The 22590-nt window shown below is 38.2% G+C and overlaps 1 protein-coding gene across 1 annotated transcript in view; it reads right to left on the bottom strand.

Moving 5' to 3' along the window:
* Positions 1–22590, bottom strand: part of camta1a (calmodulin binding transcription activator 1a) — a 409862-nt gene that overhangs the window by 366170 nt on the left and 21102 nt on the right. The window contains 1 exon segment of the mRNA XM_051096020.1: positions 21813–21916. Coding sequence (XP_050951977.1) covers positions 21813–21916 — 104 coding nt within the window.

The raw sequence follows: 22590 nt of genomic DNA, 5'->3' as shown, positions 1-22590 counted from the left end.
ATCACACGTCCTTCCTCAACCCATTTTCCTGTCTGCTTTCTACCGTCCTATAGAATCAAGGCAAAAAGCCCAATTATAAAAATGCTGCACTTTTATGCCAAACATCATGTTCTCATGCAGTGAAAAATACATCACGGAGCAAAGAGGACACTGACAACGCGCTGACATACAAGACAGAGCTGGTAACATTTGGTATGAAATAAAGTCTATGTGTTCAAATTTTTTTTAAGAAATTCAAACAACAAATACTGTTTTGTGGCTTTTTAATGTGTCCTGACAGATTGCTGTAGCACGTGGACCAATCATCTCTTCATCTTTACTAGTTATAGCAGGAAACAAAACGTCAATGCACACCATTTTTCACATTCAAGTCCACCGACTAATCTACTCTCCTGTATGGTTTGTTTGTCAGACAAAACAGCATATTTGGTATTATGATTGGTCAGATCGCCTATTAATCGAACTCCTGGAGAAGGGTCAATTGAGCAGCCAAGATTGGGCAAAGTTCAGAAATACCTGGGGCTAAAAAAAATGCCCGCAGTTAATGCCATGTTCTGCACTTTTCACGTGTCTGTTACTGAAGGCCTCTGCGTCATTTAGAGCGACCACTTATCATGTGGTGCGACCAATAACAGGAATAACTGTATTAAAATAAAAATAAAATATCTAATTTCTGTGGTTGAAATATGAATCACTGCTACAGCATGCTAAAGTGAATGGAATTTTAAAAACATTTTTATCAGCTTTATACAATTTACAGGAAAACTAAATCTGCTAACTACATTTAAAAAGGCAACTCTGAAATTCTAAAACAAAAGTATGAAATCATTATTTACAAAAACTCAAAACAAACGCAAATACTTTGTTGCTAAACACTTTAATTACTGAGAACATCTAAAAAATGTTAAGCAAACACCCAAATCCAAATTAGGGAATGAATTAATTTCAATATAAATCATGGTCGCACCACATGACATTTTTTAAGGCTATGGCCAATTCGAGATGAAAAAACACTAAAATCACTTAATTTTACATTTGAATATGAATTTATGTGTACACAACATTCTTAATGTTTGAACAAATACAACAGACATTATTATTTTTTGTATTTTAAAATTGCCCTGTAGAAAATCCTTATACGTCAATGATCCATAAATAAAACTGTCCTTTAAAGAAACTGTTTAATACAGAAGTTGCTTCTGACTCTACTCATGGATCCAGAACAGACCACAAAGCGTATAACAAACTAGAAGAGTGAGAAGAGACATCAAACAGCTTTAGATTAAAAGTTCTGTAAATGTACTAAATGAGAAGGTGGGCAGACAATAAACAAATTACTTAATAAACATAAATAAGCACCCTAGGCAGATGTTTATATAAAACTCTAAAGAGCACTTAAGATACATTACGCATTACAATGTTCTTTTGTGCATGCTCATATTTCTCCTGCAGATTTCCAGGTGTTCTTTTGGAGTTTGGAGATAGCCGGCTTTGATCAGAATATCAGAACAATTCTGTCTTTCATCTCAGGGAGCAGAGTTTAGTTGAGGGGGAATTTTGGCTCAAGGTTTAGCCCAGACCTTGGCACGTCCTAGCTGTGTATTTCTTATTCAAGCCCACTCAATCCTCTCATGTCGGGTATTTGGTATCTACTACATCAATCTCCTGTTAATTCCCCACTGCATATATCTTGCTTGAAGAAGTATTGGCTGCTACCGTCCTGCTCAAGAAGTGATAATGAAAGAGACGAACAGGAATAAGGGACGTAACACTACTAAAGAGCATCTCTGAATTTTCGGCTTACGACTGCACCCAAGTAAGTGCTGATTTAAAGTAGGTGAGGGAAAACATTGGGGATTTCTTTCCTAGTGTCAAACACATCACGCCTTTCATAAATGTCTCGTGTGAAGGCCACAGGCTCTTGTTTATTATTACAGTATACATACTCTAACAATAAATCAACCCCTGTCAAAAATAAAAAAAGAGAACAGAATCACTGTGGTATTTTTACATTCAATTACTCCAATTTAAAAAGCAAAAGGGAGCCTTCAGGTGCTAGTTTTTACTCTAGGAGAGCCAGAACTCTCCTGGAAAAATCCATAGTTTGCTGCAGTAAATGAAAGCAATTTCTTTTGCCGACCATGCATACGCTGATCTCCTGTGTTGATTCAAGAGGTTATAACTCCAGGGCCCACATCCACAGACAACAACACAGGAAGAGCAGTATTGCAGAGGCAAACACAAAGGCAGCAATGTTTGTTTCCTCTCCAGATGAGTTCTACGATTAGAGAAGAGCTTCTGTTATTCATGCCACATCTGCAACTTCAATCCATCAAAATCAGCCAAAACTCATGGCCAGCTTTGATGAGGGGAACTCTGGGAATGAAGAGGAACAAAGAGAAAGTATGGGCTGAGCTGAAAAACTAAATTATTTAACCTCAGAGACAAACTGATAAATTGCTGCACCGCAGGTCAATATATTACAAGGACCTGTTGACCACACCGGTGGTAGGATTTATAATGTGCTGGGCAAGATAAAGGCCATTGATTGCCTCTCGCAAGGTCACACGCAGGCGGTTTTCATCTCCCGGTGTCTCTATCTGTGACAATTTTCTGGAAATGTTTGAGAAATTTCAGCAATTTGGTTAATCAAATTCACAAACTGCTAGAGCTGCAAACAGAGGGAGGAATATTTCCAGCCACTTGACAGGAAAATAAACTTGCAGCACAAACTGGTTCTGGGGCAGAAAATGGTCTGATTTTACATTATTCATGCGAGTCAGAGAAAACGTAACAAGCAATCAGCGGGACAAATGAAACACTGACCCTTATGCAAGAGCCACGCATACAGAGAGAATCAAGAATCTACAAACAGTGCAAATTACAGCCTTCTGTGATCTGAGTTGCATGCTGTTTATCAAATATAGCATTCATTACTCTCCATTTAAATCTATCATTTTTGGAAAGCTGATCATTACTACAATTTCACAGAATACAAACTCGAGTAGCAAAAGACACGCATATCTACATGCACCCTAGAGATCAAAGCTGTACGACTGAAGCCCTATTCGGACAGGACTAGTTTTACAAGGGGTCGTTAGAGAAATGTGCGTTTCATAGATGTACTTTGCGATTTTAATCCCGTCCGAATCTGTCACCTCTGTGTTTTTCTCACACAACCTCTGTAATATTTCCAGAGCAAATTACCTACTGTTTTTTGGAAAACTCAGTGATCCTCTGAGAAAACTAATCCTGAATGCGAATGAATGTGATTGCTGACGATATTTTTTCCCACAGCGCGATTCCTTGTATGTTTTTGCCAATGTGAACTACCGAAGATGCTCTTACCGCACGCATTTTTGATATGTTTCCCTCCCAGCAAAGAAGTAAAAAAAATTAACAATAATAAAATCAATGTCTGTGAATGCTGAAATGATGGGTAAAGGCTAGACACAGAGTAGGCACAATACTTCACCCAAAATTGAAATTTTCATCATTGACTTGCACTCAAAGCATTACATGCTTTTAAATTTTGAAGAATGTACTGGCCACTATTTTTCATACGTGACTCTGGACCACAAAATATTTGTAGCAATAGCCAAAAATATATTGTATGGGCCAAAATTATCATTTTTTCTTTTATGCCAAAAATCATTAGGATATTAAATAAAGAACCATTAAGATATTTTGTGAATTTCCTACCGTATATATATTAAAACTTACGTTTTGATTAGCAATATGCATTGCTTAGAACTTCATTAGGACAACTTTAATGGTGTTTTTTTGTTTTTGTTTTTTTCAATATTTTGATTATTTTGCACCCTCAGATTCCAGATATTCAAATAGTTGTATCTCGGGCAAATATTGTCCTATTCTAATAAACCATACATCAATGGAAAGGTCATTTATCCAGCTTTGATGTATACAATTTAAAAAAACTGACCCTTATGACTGGTTTTGTGGTCCTTGGTCACATACAATAAAAAAGTCAGTTTCACATTCAAAGTCTGCTAAAGCCATACGATTAAAAAAAAACAAAAAAAAAAAAAAAAAAAAAACGTCTAAAACCAAAGGAAGTTATTGTAGTTAGTTGACTGTTAGACTGATTGTAGTTAGTAAGTCATTTGGAAACTTGACGTTGTTAAAAATTTCAACTTCTGTGTTTAAATGAAGAAAGTGAGGTTTTGAAATGACACAAGGGTGAAAGAACGATAGGATTTTAATTTTTTAGCTTAACTCGTATCTTTTGGAAAGATTTATTTTCAGTAGTAACATCAAAGTAGGGGCAGCCCATTCAAAATCTGTTACAGTCTCACTTTCATCTGTGTTAAATTAAAAATGGTGTCTATCTTGACCTTGGTTTGTGGTCTTTCGTTTCAAACTCAGAAAAAACACAGGGAAAAAAAGAGTGAAAGAATGGATTAATGGTTTATCAACCACATCTAATGAAGATTTGTGTGTGGATGCCGGCGTGCTTTAGCTGATTCATCTCTCAAGACAACACCAAGGAGAGGGAGAGAGATTTACAGCCCTCATCACATTTGTAATTAAAGAGTGTTTTTTCTATCTGTGGTGAGAAAGCTCTCCTAAACAGGCAAAATCTAAACTCTTAAAAAAAAAAAAAAAAAAAAAAAAAACTAGCTATCTTTATTGTAACTCGTGCTGTACAAATTAAAATGTGACAAAAGTGCGAACTGAAAAAGTCATTCACTCCAGCACATAACTAGGCTAATATAACAATGTCACAGCTTCTGAAGTTGGTTACATAATTAGATTCAGTGATACGGTCAAACGGGGTAAAGTGAGACTCAACAACATCACGCTGCCCACTGCCAATCTTATACGGGCTCTACTAAAATGATTAATCACATAATGTCTCTACATAGCCATGGGACAAAAATAACTTTAATACACACATCTCTGTCGTAAAACAACAGTGTAGGCCCTCATAAATGAATGGCCACTAATTATGTTTCTTCACCGATTTGAAACATCTAATTAATGTAAGAGAAGCTGTAAATGAAACAATAGCATTTCAGAGGCTGATAGCAGCACAGAGGAATGCTGGACAGGCTTGATAAGTAAAAATCAATTTACAATAATTAACAGTATGCCTCAGTCATTTATTTTAGGAAAAACACTGTGAGCTTATTATGTAAGCTACATGCTCATGCATACAAAAACACAAATACATAATCCCACGGCATAGCATACAACACGTTAATGACTATAACAATGGTTACAATGCATAAAATGTATGTGAAAAATATGCAAGCAAAGAGAAAAGAGCTTTTTGAATATATGCATATCTGTGTATCTTCAGCACAGTGGTCTTGGAGAGGGAGACACACCGAGTGGACTACTAACTAGCTCCTTTCATTTTTTAAAAATTGCCAAGGCTCTCTGAGAGCTCGCTAATTATGTAAACATGACTTAGAGAAATGTTCAGCAGCAGAGGGAGCAGAGAGCTATCGCAGCCCTGCATTACCTCATCAACAGATATTTCAAAAGAGGAAAGCTCGGCGGAATTTCAATGGAACCTCAAGGTTCCGCTAAAGGACAGGCTGCAAGGAGAAAAGGGGTTAGGAGAGGGCACGTTTTAATGAACTACCTGCACCCACCCCGTCGACACCTCAACCTTTCTGGCTTTGGCGGCAGAGCATGTGCTTGTGAATCTTGCCAATGATACAGAGTGTCCCTCAGTTCCAGCAACGCCGGATAACCAAACCTTTTTCACAGTCCGCTGTGCAGTCTCTATTTTCTCGGACAGACGAGAGACAGGACAGAAATGCAATTCTTTTTTTTTTTTAGACTTTCTCTCTGAGATACACATCTATCACATGGTCCGAGGTGGAAGTGAAACACAAACAAAAATCCAAGGCCTCAAACTCACAGCTAAGCATTTACAAATCAGAGCTATTTCCTGGTTGAGTGGGTCACTTCTGGATTCATTTAAAAGTGAAGAAGGTCCTGTGTTCAGGACTGCTACACACAATAACGTATACACGCTGCAACTGTGTACCTCTGGCTACGGGGGGGCTGTGCATTCACATCCAAAATTCAGCTCATTCAAACGGAAGGAGCATTCATAGTCTAATTAGATTTCAGCAAGAAAATCTGTATGTAAGGTGATTAAGAAGCATGGAGGCATGCTTCCCCATCTGAATAATTACTTCATTCATCAAAACAGATTTCAGGTTTGAAAAACTGTGAATAAGGTCACATGCTGGAATAAACCAAAAGAAACACTGGTGATTTTAGCTTGCGGTTTAATGCCCTTCATCACTTCTTATGAGAGTAAGTAATGTCTTAAAGGATTAGTTCATCCAAATATGAAAATTTTGTCATCATTTACTCACCCTCATGTCAATCGAACTTGAAATTGTATGAATTTCTTTCTTCTAAGTAACACAATAGGAAAAATGAACAAATGCATGTTAGGGTATGATTGATGTGCTAAATTTCAGGTCTACTGAAAACATATGAAAGATCTGTGTGACAAACAGAACACAGTAAGTTCATTCAATGATAACAGTCACCTCCAGTGACCCGGAAACCACTGTGACAGGATCATTGAGTAAACTGAATCTGAACCTGTCTTTTTTTTATGTGGAACATAATAAATTATATTTTTAGAAATGTCTCTGTGTGTGTGTGTGTTATTTATTTTTTGCTCATGCAATGGAATGGTCACCAGCAGGGATTGAAATTAACTTTTTCACTCACCAGCTAATTTGGCTGCTAAATATTTAAGTTACCCGCCATTCATAACTTCTACTAGCCATAAAAAATAAACCAACAGCTTGAGGCTGTCTACACTGGACGTGACAAAGCGACCGTTGCAATTTTGTGTTAGCACTAGGGGTGTGCAATATTGACAAAAAATAATATCCCAATATTTTCTGGGATTTTATTGATAACAATAATTAGACAATATTTTGCTGAGTGCATTTTTATGCTGGTATCATAAGGGCTACTGTGGACAGCTGACTCCTAATGTTTTTGATACTCATATTCAGTGTGGTCAGTTCACAGCAGTGATAGAAATGACTCCTTTCCAATAAGTTTAAATTGATTTTTGCCTTTTATGTGCATTTTTACCTTTTTTTTTAGTGTGCATGATCTTTTGAGTAAAATTCTTACATTTAATCAGTCAGTTATAATAATAATACATTTAGGCTGTTACTAAACAAATGAAATCAGTATCAACAAAATTCATCTTTGAAGAAGTTGCATTTAGATGTATTTACACATGTTGATGCAGCTTAGAGTGACATGGAATGCTTTAACCTGCAGTTACAAATGCATAATATTTATATTTTGATAAACATAAACAGTGAATACTGATACTTGAAACTATTTAAAAAATGATAAGATATTTTAAATATGAAATTAAAACCGCCAGTAGGTGGCAGCAAGTGAGTCATTGCGATTGAACTGAATCATTTAAATGATTGATTCATTCAAGAATGAAACAGTCATGTTGCTCAGAGATGCAAAACAGTGCTGTTGCTGTGTTTGGAATGATTTTTGTTGGCAAAATAGAATAAAAATATCCAACATGGTGTCTAAAACGCAAGTCTTTTGATATTAACTTATTGTTTATTGAACTGTATAAAATCAATACCACATTTGTAACCATGCTGATTTTTTAAGAAAACGGCACTCCTCGTGTGATATTTATTAACTACAATAAATGATATAAATATTTACATTTTCTGTCCCCATATATTGAATGTGATCAAGCTTAATGCATATTATTAGACCGAATCATGCAGTAAAAGAACGCACTCTAAATGCGTACACGGAGCAAGTTAGTCTAACCAGACTACAAGTAGTCGAGAATTTGTGCACGACAGTGTGTTTTGTTAATGTCATAATGTCATGATGTCTCACAACTTCAGTATTTGCGGTAAACCTGCACAGATTTGGCTTGCATGAACTTCCCTAAGAAATTAATATGTGAACATAACTTGCTAAAAGTAACCTGCCAAATTGGCTAGTGATTTGATAGCGTGGCCACAGCTGTTTTTTACCCGCATTTCCCGGGTTGGCGGGTCACCAGTACTATTTGGTTTCCAACATTCTTCAAAATATCTTCTTTTACACTTTGCAGAAGAAATAATTACAGGTTTAGATCAGCATGAAGGTGAGTAAAAGATAATGAACCACTTTTAAGATACTTTTAGGTTCTGACAGTTTCATTCCTCTTTAATTATAATAAAAGAGTGGCCATTGAAGAAAAGAGTTGCAAGAATTGCAACAACCTGAATAGGACTAAAAATGGCTAAAAGAAATGTCATTTTTGGGTGAACTGTACCTTTAAGTATGCAAAGATCCCCTCCTGGGTATGTGAAGATGTCTGGCACCACCTTCGATCATCTGCAATCAGACTACAATTAGAGCAGGGACATACTGTGAGAATAAGTAGCAATCACTATGCTCTTTCATCCCATATAGCATGAGCAGCAACTGGTGGTATTAACGATTATGGCCGTGTCAGCCTTTTTAGCCTGGCATTTACTGACATATGGATCTATGGTGGACACTGGCCAACATCTAGCAGCGTAGGACAAAAAACTCAAGTGCCGACCTTCATGAAGGACACCTGTCATGGGGCTTCAACACTCTGACCAATGTGGCAGAAGTAACATTTAAGAGCATAAAAACGATGAAGAGCGACCTTTCATATTGTGATTTAATGGAATGCTGGAAGCAGTAAAGGTCAGGCAGTGTCATCCATTGCTGTCCGCAGACAGCTCTGCAAGTAACATGTGGTCTAATGATATATGAATCCATAGATCAAAGGCTTCCCTACCCCAATAATCTTAGTACCTTGCTGAAGAGCATATGAATTTCTGCAGGCATAAGCTGTTGAGTTGTAATGTGAAGATTCTGAAAGATCTTAAGTGTTTTGCGAGAGAATATGTGTTTGGAGATCCTAAACCTAAAGTGTGAAGAGTGGACAGAGCGCTCACAGCACTCACAGCAGGAGAAATATCTTTGTTTTGCAATCCACCGACTTTAATTCAAAACAGGGATAATGTGATCTGGCAAATATCATGTTACCTTGGCAAAACCCCTGCAGATTTTGACACCAGTACAATGTTTAACTTAGACTTTAATGACAGTCCAGTTAGCAGCAAGTCCAGGGAGTCCTGCTGTGCTGCCAAGACTCAGGTTCTTGGTCAACAAACCCTGTGTAACGCTTCACGCTTATGCAATGAATGCTTGCGACCTGTTGTCACGACTCTAGGAGAGGGAGTTTGCCAACTGGGGAGAAGTGCATTTGTCAGCGCAAAGTGCCGCTTTGAATTTGCAAAAATGATTTCCTGCAACGACACAAAAAGAACAGATAAATGCAAATGCATATATCATGGTTCAAAACAAATGAGTGCATTGGAAAAAAGGAAATCAGGATAATGATGGGCTGAAACGAGTGTGAGCAGAGAGAGTGCAGAAAAGGAGAGGGAAAGAGAGAGCGAGAAAGACAAGAAGGCCTGCTGTGTCCAGGGATGTCCGTTAGATGGAGCTGCAGATGGGCGTGAATCCAAACGAAGAGAGTCCCAGCCTGCTGGCTCTTCGTTCTCAAGGACCTTTAAAGATCAAAGTCCAGCACATAACAAGAAAGGGAAAAAGAGGAGGGATCCTGTGAAGCAGAAGAGCTCGCGTGCCCTTCCACTGATTAAGCTAGAACTTCCCACCCACTGATCTGAACGAAAAGCGCCAGGATGTGGGAATCTATCGCCGTCTCTGTGAATCACCTCTGCAGTTGGCATCCTCTTTCTCCATACTGATGGAGCACAGTTCCCCTCTTGCTACTGCTTCTAGTGTGGATCTGAAGGGCTTCCTGTGAAACAACTAAATAAAGACAAGTCCTACTGGGATGGGTGGACAGGGTCATTTCCACTGGTTAAAAAAAAAAAAAAAGGTATTGTACTACCTGACACACAGCGGCTGACCAGGATGAAATACAAAATAATGCACGTGACCAAACCTGAGGGACATAAGAACCAGGACACTAAGAAAGCTGAGTTAGCCTTGATACACTGCAGCTCTACAAGGTCAAGACGGAGAAAAAGAAAGAAAAAAAAAATACAACAATAGTCAATGTCCTTCACAAATAGCATCAAGAGTATCAAGTACAAACTTTTGCTTCAACCTTTGAACTTTGAGAAGTAAATAAGCGACCAAATTACATCATACATTAAATTTTAAACAGCATGTTATTAGGCCTCTTCCAGTGATATTGTATTCATAAATGAAGGGCGGTTTTATGTGTACGCCCATCTTCCAGGCAGCTCTTGGCAGTGTTGTATAGTCTTGTCTGTGAGAGGAAACCGCTAGCTTCAATAATTAATCCTGTACAAGATCCATCAATCACTGCATCTCTGAGAGTCAGGGAGACAGATACCAATCCTATTTATTTCAAGTGGGGGCGAGCGGCAGGGGTATGGATTACCGGGGTATGCGTGCTAGGCTGGCAGACTCCATGAAATGGAATAATACATCAGGCTTCAGTGTGTGCACCTCAGTTCCCCTGCCATTTGATCCAGAGAGCTGAGAACACAATGGCATTTACTTTCAAACTCTTGTAAATATTAGCTGCACAACAATGCATTGAGACAAGCATGCAAATAAGCTCAACATAACAGCGTTCTTGTTCCTTTAGCCTTGTAAAAAAAAAAATACTAAGTCCTTCACAATGCAAAAAGCCAAGCCTAGCAGTTCAAAACTAAAGGTAGAAATCCATTTCTCCACCCCTGAATAACTTTGCACCTCACTGAACACATGAGGGAGAGGAAAGAAAGATGGAAGATAAGAGGAATGGGAGGGGAGAAGAAGAGAAAAAAGAAAGGAGGAGGTGGGGTGGTGTGCAATAAAAAATGAAAGCGCAAGCTGGGTTCAATTTAGAAGTTCCCATAGGAGGTGAAGTGACCTGTATGTGCAACAATAGAGGTCAGGCAATTTTGAGCAGGCACCCCTGTCATCAGTGTACTGGAGACCCCTGCCTCAGAGCCAGGAGAAAACTGCAAAGTCCTTGTAGCATTCAAGACCCCAGAATGACCCACAGGTAGGTTCTCATTACAGACAAAAGCAGCTCAGCTAAGGCTACACAACTGCCCTCCTACAGCGTGCCACTGCGGTTACAGAAACAGAATGATGGCAAACCAAATTTCCAGCAACACTTGGCAATCAAAATTTCAACTTTAATAATAAAAGCAGTTGGATTTTTCTAAAATGTAACAACTAACAACTCTTGATGTGGAAAAATTAAACAACGTATCAGTCAGTTTTACAACAGTTATAGATGCACTCTATCAGCATCATGCAAACTGAACACATTTGTTTTTGACAAATATATATATTTGATATATTTATAACAGGTAATTATTTTATCTGGTGCTCCTTATTTGGGAGTCACACTTGTGGTCTTCACAGTCAAAAGTGACCTCCCAGTAAAATCAATGTAACATTTTTGTTTAATAGCATTTTTCTTTTATATTTTAAGAGAATTTCATGGTACTAATTAATATTTATGCTATAATTATAATTATTTTGAAAAAATATTTGATTTTTTTTTTCAAATATTTTCTCTTACTTTTCAATTATGGAAGTATTTCATGTTAAAATGCCTTCAAAACTGATTTTTTTAAAGCCAGATTAGAATTTTTTTTTATTATTATTTTTTTTATTGAAATGTTGACTTAAAGCGTCAGTTTTTGAATTATTATTACTAGTCAAACCTGAACACAGAGAAAGCATTTTGTTAAACAAAACATTAAAATTCTATAAAAATGTAACAAAAATAAACAGGAATGTTTTATCAGAGCTTAATCATTCCGGGACTGATCTGATTTCAATCTCTTATTTCAGTTTTCTGACTCGTTATGGCTATATGGTTATAGCCATACCAATTCATTTGAATGTGTACAATTGTGTATGTGTGTGTCTGTTTTGCCTCTCTTGATATTTTAGAGTGTAACCCCTTCCTTGCTGTCCACTTTTTTACTGCATTGTAATTGAATTACTGCTTTTATTTTACATATTTGCTGTGTTACAGTCACACCAGTTCATAGGTGTGTGCATAAAGTGTGTGCGTATGTGCATGTGTTTGAATGTTGGTTTTGCACTCTTGATGATTTAGAGTGTCACCCCTTCATTGCTGTGTACTTTTCATCTGCATTGTGGTAGATCTGTAGATTTTACACGCAAAAATTTGCACAATTTTTGTGTTTTTATCAATTTCTCATTTATTTCCTATGGTCGGCCATTTTTGTCAGAAGACCATAAGTATGACTATTTTTTTTTTCACGACCACTTAACCTGCACAAATCAAGCCCTCAATTTTTTTGTGTGTTCACATTCCAATTGTCATAAAAGTCAACAGGTTTTGTACCATTCCAATGAAGCTGTGATTTTTAAAAATTTAAAACAGAAAACAGAAAAGGTCGGTGTCATTAGCCTAGTGGGCAAGTGCACCAACATACAGTGCCGCTGCACTACGGAGTATAAATCATGGCTTGAGGACCTTCCCCACCCCCCTCTCTCTCTCCCTCTCCCACTTCACTTTCTGGGGAGTGACCGAAGAGCACTACAGGGTTAAGCAGCAAATGCATACTCTTTACAAATTCTACACATTAACCAAAAAACAAAAAAAATGTTTTTTTGCAATGATCTGATTTCAGTAATGAAATCTGTCTTTACACATTACACAAATGACACAACCATTACTACGATTATGGGGGGAAATTTATCAACAGTCACAGGAAAGTAGTTCTCAAACCATAATGGTCTAAATGAGATACTGGCAGCAATCCTAACATTATAAAATATTCAACAGGAAATAAAGAGAAATAAATGAATATCTATCCATATCAATAAACAAATAACAGGAAATTGTTTTGGTGTGCAAATGAAAGGCAGCTAGTTATGCAAATACAGAAGGAGGTGGCATTTGAACCTTAATCTCGAAACCAACATTTGAGGAGACATCAGCAGCTCATCTGAAGAAGCCCCTGAGCACTGCATTTCAAATTCAAGTCATGCTTTGGACACCTGTTCGTAAAAATGTTAAAGCATTTCTCTCACCGAAAACAAACAAGCAAACATGACCTTTAATTTCCACTGATTGCCCCAGAGAGGCTAATGAACTTCTCAGTAAACACTTGCAATTCATACGGGGTAATTTTAATTAGTCACAGTTGAGAGGAACGTCCCATTTACAACATCAAAAGAAGACAAACATTCAATCACAGGTAGAGTGAGGTTCGATTAGGGGAAATGGATCAAACGGTAACAGCTAATATGAAAATAAAAAAAGTGCAGATGGCTTCCAAAATCATCAAACTGCGATAATCAGCCAAACGAGTCGTTAAAAGTTAAATACCTGTCTCTGACAAGAACTGTTCGAACATCTTAACTGTTGTAATCCATAAAGGAAGACTTTAATCCAGGGAAATGTTTTAATGAGCTCAGGCTTGTCTGGGTGGGGGATAGGGAGGCCCTCAGGAATAGAGGCACTGAATGGAGCAGGCGGAGAAGTGGTGGAGGTTACCCGTCTAAATAACAAGCAGTCTGGGCTCTGAAAGGCACAGACAGGCCAATACATCAGCATGCTAGCCATCTAGTGCTGGAACAGATCTCTGCCAAGCTAGATTTTAGTCTGGGATCAGACAATTTGGCATCCATAATAAGAGCAATATGAAGCAGCCTCCACTGACATGAAGAAAATATTTACTTTCTGCAAGAAAAACAAGAAGAGTGGGGAAAAAAATGAGTGTCTGCATTTGATGACACTGGAAGTCAATATGACTGCCACATAAAAGATGCCGTTCCCCCCCGCCACACTCTGCTACTGAAAAAATGTGTTACTTTGTGATAGTGCTAAACACAAACAAACAACTGTCTACTTGGAGCCCTACATGGATATGAACTTCAATTATAGGAATGCACCAGATTTATGGATCAGTGATATAACTCTGCTCTATCTGTAAATACTGAATATTTAGACAGCCGATGTTGGATAAGTGTGGGCTCTTGTTCAAACTTCTTGTTCAAAAGAAAAACGATCAATTTTATTTACAATATCGGCCATTTATTTGCTATCAGACATGACATGCAAATAATTATTGGCTTTTTGGCCAGAATTTCAATATCGTTGAAAAGCCAAATTAATTATATATCAGTACACAAGGCAATTTCACTAAAACAAGCTTGTAGCAAATAACTGAACCACAGCCTCATATTACAAATTACTACTACAAATGAGTAACACAAAGGTTATGCAGAGGTTTTCCTTTGTTCATATGCAGCTCTTTTATTATTTGTTCAGTCTTTGCTCACAAAACAGTCATTATATTTTCAAAGATGCACCAGAGTGATGTGGATATAATTGAAGCCATGACCTGAAACTGTTATTGAATAGATGTGACGCAGATTCCACAGGAGGGAAGGCAAGTGGGGGGTCGGGAAAGATTCAGATGGGAGACGGAGATAAAAGGAAGGACGTTCCCTTTAGTGTTGGACCCCAGCAGAGGAGCTAAACTAATCAAAAGTAGGCAACGTAACAGAGTGTGAGGTTGACTTCTTAAAAGTGACATCACCTCTATCACTACTTTTCTTAAAGAAGAGGACAGGTCAGAAAGTCACGTAACACAAAGGTAAACACTCAGCTCTACAAAAGCAAGGCAAATCAAGATTTGCATCATGAAGACATGATGATATTCCCTATTCTTAATGAGGAATGCTGAGACTAATGTGCCTAACAAGCATTTCGTGTGAATTTAACCTCTCCATTGTAATCTTCAGGACAAGTGTGCATCGGGAGGCTCTCGATGCATTGTAATCAAAAACAGAAGATTGCTCTGATCAGTATTTAATCTGTAAATGGCTTTCTTCAGCAGGTGCATCGACTCTCACGAGGGGTATCATATTGTCTCTGATTTGGTGGGGGAGATGCAGTCATTTCTGGCCCAGTGAGCCAAAGCTCTCTTTTTTCCAGCCCCTCCACATCCTGCGTAATCAGAACCCTCTCCCTGGACGTTGCCGCCGGACGTGACTGTAACCGGAAGATTCCGTTCTCTCTGCCCACGACTCTCCCTGGGCTGCTCCAGTGCCATGTGCGTCCACAATGGCACCCCAGCAGGAGCAGAGGCATATTGCACGCGGGCACCGTGCCACGGCAGTGCCGGGCAGAGAGGATTAGTCCTGATGACAGGGCATTAAATGTGTAGAAGTCCTTAGAGCGACTGAGCTGATGCGCTCTCATCCCACAGTTGGGCTTCGGTTCAGAGCCGAGAGAAGGTTCACAGGTCTTAAGTGGCTGCCACTCATTAGAGGCTGAGTGTCACACTAGCTTAGCTCCTCTCTCCTGCCTGTCTCCCTTTCCCAGAGGGTCCCTTCCAGAGGCCAGCGCTTTTTCGCTCTTCTGATACTGCTTCTGACATTTTCCACATGCTGGATGCCCTTTTTTGATGAGAAACCATCCTACAAGTTTGACAGAAGTCATCATTTCTTGCTTGAACCTCACTGGTTCTCAAGCCAACTAAACATACATGCCACTACACCATGAGAAGGACTACGCCAAGCAGGATGGAGCAGGTGCTCCTAAATTTAGCTATGGTGGGGAAAATCATTCTGAAAACTAGAGTTTGTCCTCTGTATATGGTGTTTTTTTTTTTTAAAAAGTTTTTATTTTAAAAAGCTCAGATTGCTTTTGGTGCTTGCGTATACTACGCCAGAGCACGTACAAATGTCACGCACCAGATGCTGTGCAAGCGCTCAGGACAGTAGGACATAGCGGTGAATCAGAGGTTAAAAAATGATAGAAATACTGTTCAGTTTCTCACACAAACTGATCGTTTCGTGTCTTAGGACATTAATGTATCATCACGAGTAGCAAGGTTTAATTTGGTTTTGTTTGTGTATGTTTTTTCAAAGATTTGGTAGCCATTGACTGCCATTATATAACTGACAGACTTCAATGGTTTGAGTTAAAAATCTTCGTTTGTGTTCTACTGAAGAAACAAAGTCATCTACATATTGGATGCCCTGGGGGTAAGCAAATTAACATCAAATTTTCATTTTTGGGTGAACTATCCCTTTAACGGATTTGAGCACTCACACTCCAAACGGTTGCGGTATATGGCAACACGCTCCAGGCACAGTGCGTCTGCAGCAGTACAGCGATTGTTTCCGCACCGAGTCTATTTTGCTGTGCTGGACGCGCTGAATTAAAGTGACAGCTCATTGTTTGTGCTATATGAACATGGATTGACTAGAAAATTTAATAATTACACCATAAATGCATATAATTAATGTAACTGCCTGTTTTTGCAAAAATAGTTTCATGGCTGGTAAATTTTTTTTGGCTGGTAAATATTCTTATGCCACCGGCCATTGGCAGGTGTGGCAAAAAAAGTTAGTTTTAGGCCCTGGTTGTAGGTATTCAAAGCAGAGACGTATATGCTGCGCCCTCTTCTGACGACGGGGCAGGAATATGCAGCTCATGTCAATTTAAAATGATACACACCAAAACAGCTCTTTTTTGCTTGTTTTTTTGACACACCGCAAAAATGCCATTTTCCTCATGTTATAATAAATAATCTGTGGGGTATTTTGAGCTGAAACTTCATAGACACATTCTTGGAACACCCAAGACCAATATTACATCCTGTAAAAAAGGGCATAATAGGTGCCCTGAAAAAAATTCTGAAAAACTAGAAATCATGTGCCAAAAGGAAGTTAAAACCAAATAAAAAGAATCTGAGGAGGAGGTTTCTGTTGCTGTATACCATTCACATGGAAAATAACAGTAATATTGCCCATATGTGGAGCAATTTATGTCAGATTATGTCAGAAATGTAACTAACAGAGTTCTTCGGTTCTTCAACTTTTCACATATCTCTCTACACAGCATCTCACCTGAATAAACCTGTTCTTTTGATTTCTGTTCATGGAAGGCATTGTCAGATTTCATAGATCCCCATTCTAATTAGTTTTCGTGTTTGCCTCAAACTTTGTTATCTGTTGTGCCTTTATTGTTAAGCCTATTTTCTTTTCTACAAAGACTGTGGTGCTGTGGTTGCTACAGTTAAATAAATTGTCAATTCTTTGCTCATATTTTCTTCAAATCTCATTCTGACAGTTTAAAAGCAGAGCGATGCCTTTGTGCACATCACCTCTTTTAAACCACCTACATCCTTACCTCCTCCTCTTGCCATCTACCTCATTTTGAGCAGATTGGTTTATCTAACTTTCCAGCAAATGCTTGAAATTGAATCCAACTCTCAATCTCCCTATGAATACGCACAAGGAAAGACGACAGATATAAATAAGGCCCAGAGTGCTGAACATCCAGTACAGAAGAGATGGGAGCCCACACATGACCGCTAGCCTGACTTGTTTGGACTGTGTTAGAAGTTACGCTGTCATCTGACTGCGCTTCAACATGGAGAACTGCAAGTTACATGAGGGAAACTCAAACAACAACAGACTTGGTGAGAGAACAGAAAATACACAACGTATAACATGATGTGATGTGACAAATCTGGTTTGATTTGAGGTTGATCCTGTATTTCCTGCCCACATAAACTCCAATTGAACCCTCATCGTTAAGAAGACATTATTTCGAGAAAGAAAAACACTACTTAGTGGGAAGAGCAGCAGGAGGGATATAGAGGAAATACAGGAGGTGTCACTTTCAGTAAGAGTCACACAATCAGCAGCAATGAGACTGCTTAATACCTCTCAGTCTGCCATCAGTGACTCACTCTAGCCTCAGTGTCTGCCTGGCACAAATGACACACAAATGCCCTTGCTTTTTGGGGAAGGTTGTCTTCCCTCCAACCAATGGTGCAGACCATCCTGATGCACGCAACATGAACACACCATCACAATAGCCTTTTCTCTGCTCTTAAAATGCAGTGTTGCTGGCTAACATTAATCTAAAGCGGTGTTTTCCCAACTATTTTAATCAGCAAGGATCACATATAGGGTTGGGTATCATTAGAAGTTTATCAATTCCGATCCGATTCTTTTGGATTGCAGTTTCGATTCCAATGTAAATAAAAGATGATATCAAGCATATTTATTCTGTTTCTTTTTTGCTAAACATTTAGTTGCAGCTGAATACCATGAACAAAAATAAACAGGCTACATAAAAACAAGATTCACAAGAGTTGTTTGCAAAACAGACCTGCGTGATTCTGTATAAATTGGGTGGATGTTGTTGTTTTTTTTAAATGGAAGTTGTGGTTTCTCCCACTAAAAAGATGGGCCTTGGTCCGCTTCTGAAAGAACTCTGGTGTGGTTCGAATTAAATATGAATGCAACATGGACCAAAGACTTCTAAATTAACCAAAATCAGGAAGTAATGACAAGATGTGACGCTATGCGGCATAATTTCACGAAGGGAACAAGCAGTGTATCCAAAACAAAAAAGGCAAACGTGGAGCAACGAGGCAGTAAAGTGCCTTTTATAAGCTTTTTGTGAGTTTGCAGTTGGTGAAAATAAAATCATATACACGCAACAATGAGTGTGCTTAGTCCAGCAGATGGCATGTATTAGACTTAAAGTGGCACTGAGCAGACCGATCAGTGAATACTTTCATGTCATACACCCGCAGTGCCGCTTTAAGTTGAACGCACCTTTTCCTTTTGTTTGAAGTGTGCGCCGAGTTCCGTAACGAAATAGAAGTCATTCAACCTGACCAATTAGGTTGTGAATGTATCACTATGCCTTTAGGTTCGGCATTTTTAGGTTCGCTGTCAAAAGCTAAGCGGACCAGGACCAAATGCATCATTTTCTTTTTTGGTCCAGACTAAATTAACCAAATGTACCAAAACTACAAGTGTGAACACACCCTTGGATTATCAATGTAACCTTTTAAAAGATAATATTTATGGATTTTCATAAACTGAAAGTCTGGGACAACGATTTAAACACAGCAAAAAGTAAAAGCAAGTAAAATTAGCCTTCATACTACCAAAAAAAAAAAAAAATCCACCTGGACATTAAAAAGTGCTTGTAGTTGAAGAAATGGCATGATATTATTACAATGATTCACTTTGAAGAAATCTTTGATACATATAGAAGACAGTGAAAGTCAGTGAAATGTGAGTAATGTCATTATTTCATATCATTATTGTAAATTTGTATTGTTTAGACTTTGCATTTTCCAAGCACTTTTATGCAGAAATATAGGTTTGTTGTTTTATAACTGAATTTACTTACATTTAGTATGTGTAATGACGTAAAAATAAGACAAAGTGCTATATTATTGTGAAGAGAGAAGTGTAAGTGAGGCTAGTAAAGAGCACTGCTGCAAAAATGTACATTTTTTATAGGCTATATGTGCACATATATCCCATATTATGAGTATCATTTCCACAAATGAACACCACATACATAATGCTTTGTTTCCTAAAAGAATTAGGGGGGAAAAAACATGAAATAATCTCCTGAAGTTCTTGATTTATTTCTTTCATAACACATCATATTAGGACAAGGATGACATCATTCCACAATAAGTGCTGACATTTTTAAATCAATTCCAAAAAACACGTTAATTAATTTTGACTGGAAGCGCAACACCGCAGGTCAAACGCGTTAAACAATCAGCTTCAATTAGAAAGGCAGCCGCTGATCTGAAGCAATATTCTCGTTCACTTGTATCATTCCAAACCAGACCACAAATATGCACAAACACACTGAATGCCTGATATTATTTGACAGTGTTTGAATGACAAGTACACATACATAGTTCAGAAATCTCAATTTTTACTCTGAGCATTGCATCATATTACATGGAAATAAAGCCAAACAATGAACCATATCCCATAATGCCATATTTGCACTTCAAAGACAAACTATTCAACAAAACGAAACGGAGTCTCTGGTTACCAGAACCACAGAGGGAAAACATTCACAGCTAAATCTGACAAGACACAAACACTCAACGGCTGGTGCTTTCAATGTCTATTTCAGCATTGTCATTCACATCCACACCTCTTTCCCTTCAAAAAAGCCACTTGTCACTCCATAAAGAATACGCTGAGGGATAAAGAAGTGTATTCAATTCATAAATATCCCTTTAAGAGGGTCGCGTCAGTGATTTGTCACTGGGGACTTTTGGCAGAGCTGAAATTGATGTAAAGGTGACATGTGAGTTATGTATGTGGCTATGGCAGGCGTTTTGATATTACCGAGCGAGGAAGGCAGGCTCACTAACCCATTCCTGCTCATTCCTTTCTTCACCTGTCTGTACGAGAGGATGTCATTAACTTGAGGTGAAGAGTTAAAAAAAAAGAAAAGAATGAAAAACCCCCAAAAAACTTGACATGCACACACAATGTTCCTTTGTCTCCTGCTCTCTGATGACGCCTGTCACTTAATGTGTGAAAGCCACGTGTGCTTCAATGGGATCAATTGTAATAAAACTGCATCGCCTTCACTGAGCTATGAGTTTATGAATCTCCTTAGAGAAACTCAGTCATTTAAAATCCCTCTAGCTTACGGCAGTGAAACAATGTTTAGTTTCAATCTCCCCGCAGCCTCCGCACGGAGGGAGCCACGCCGCACAACAGACTGAACACGAACAACAAATAAAATGTGAAAATCAAGCAAGTCACCGTCTCATTTCCATTAAATGATAAAGTAGCTGCACTGAAAAGAAATGAACTAATTTAAAACGGCTGGCCTATAGGTCAAGGACAGCTGGAGCAAACAGTCTCTGATTTTTCCTCCCACAGTCATACAAATAAAAACATTTTACATTTTCATTTTCAATACCCAAATCTAAGAGGCTTGTTATCTTTTCTTATTTGTTTGATGCATTGTGTCTGAAATGCCTTCAGGCTGTGATAAACGTACTTAAAACACATTTTCATATGTAGATTATTAGGTATATGGCTTTGTTAGATAGCGAGGCTTCTGTGCAGTGGCACAGAGGGGTCTGAAATAGCATGTCAGCGTCTACTGAAAGTCAATAAACAACTGAGCCGAGCTAAACAACTTGCGTTATTCTAATCCTAAAGTATTTTCAGTTCCTTGAATTGTTAATGTAGGATCACATGGTGCTCTGACCCGTGGGAAAAATTTCAAGGAGTCTTGAAAAAGTTACAATTGTCGCCAATAAGCTTTCCACAGCTACAAACATACTGAGCCAAGCTCGGTAGAGATGGTGGAAAAAAAGAGCATTCTTGATTTAGAACCGTAATGACTATGGCCAAGATTACTTTCATCACACAAGTTAAAAAAAAAAACATAAATAAATAAATCACATCCTGTCTATATTTCCAGGGAATTAAAACATCTGTGAATAAAAGCGATGCTGGAACAGATGGCCAAAAATGATATACATTGGAGTTTCAACTTACAAACTGCTGTGCAAATTCACCACCAAAAAAGCAACAGAATATGAGCTAAAATATTGAACGCCAGAACATAAATGTTTTACGAGCAGATCATAAACTATTGCAAATTTATATTTGCATAAATGTAAAAATGAGATCTTTGTATATACAGAAAGCTTTATGAACCTGCTGTTTCCTAAAACACTCAATCTACATCCAGCGAATGAAAATCCTTTGCAAGCGCAGCACAGAAAATAGGCAACTTCCTCCTGCCACAAAAATAAGGCAATCACACAGTTGCTGTTAATATCTGAACTGACTGCAGAATCCCTAGAGAGGTTTCTATTAACACATTGTGTCCGTTTCACTGCTTAAAATAAACGAGGTTTTATCTCTATAAAGTCAGCAGGAGTTAAAAAAAGACAGCAGCAGATGGCGGAGAGAGGTGACCTTACCTCATTGGTGTTCCACCTGTGTCTCTCTTTTGGCAACGTGGAGCATTTTGGTAGACATTCAAGCAGCTTTTTGGGCAGGTATATTTTCAAATGTCCATGTTCATCTGCAAAACACACACAAAAAAACAAGCTTGCATTAAAAATAGAGGTAAAGAGGCAGTAAAGCATTTGTGTCATTAATCAATACCCATGATGGATTGATGCAATCATGCTAATATATACAGCTCAGTGTATGAATACAATAACCAGTATATATGATTTAATGTTGGATTATCCTTTGCAGTTTTTCTACATTCTTCATACACAGCACATAATAAGGATCATTAATTAATGGCCGCCAATTATTCTGACTGCAAAGAGCGACTAATGAGCAACTTGCGGAATGAAGGTAAAAAATGTTAGATGAATGAAAATGTGAATTAATGGGCCAAGCATGCTATGAGAAAAAAATGGCAAAAGAAACAGTGACATATTGTGATGAGAATCATCCGACTTCAGGTGTTTCAATAGTGGAGGTTCACTCTCTAGGGCTTAAGGGGAACTGATGGTAAGCTTTATTAAGACTTTAACTACCCAATAAAGTACACAGCCACCCTGATCCTGACTGCTCGAAAGAACAGTAAAAAGCACAAATGCTGGCTAAAGATAAAAGAAAAAGGGAATACAATTTGTTCAGGGGCAATTAAGGCAGGGCTATACATCAGGCTTTCTTCCATTCTTACCCTGTCTGTCTCTCGTTCCCATTCCTAAGGGCTTGGCAGGCCAGTCAAATCACTGC

The sequence above is a fragment of the Labeo rohita genome, chromosome 23, assembly GCF_022985175.1.
Source record: "Labeo rohita strain BAU-BD-2019 chromosome 23, IGBB_LRoh.1.0, whole genome shotgun sequence".
In the NCBI taxonomy this organism is placed as follows: domain Eukaryota; kingdom Metazoa; phylum Chordata; class Actinopteri; order Cypriniformes; family Cyprinidae; genus Labeo; species Labeo rohita.
The sequence above is the reverse complement of the archived record's forward strand: the minus strand, read 5'-3'. Positions and strand labels throughout refer to the sequence as shown.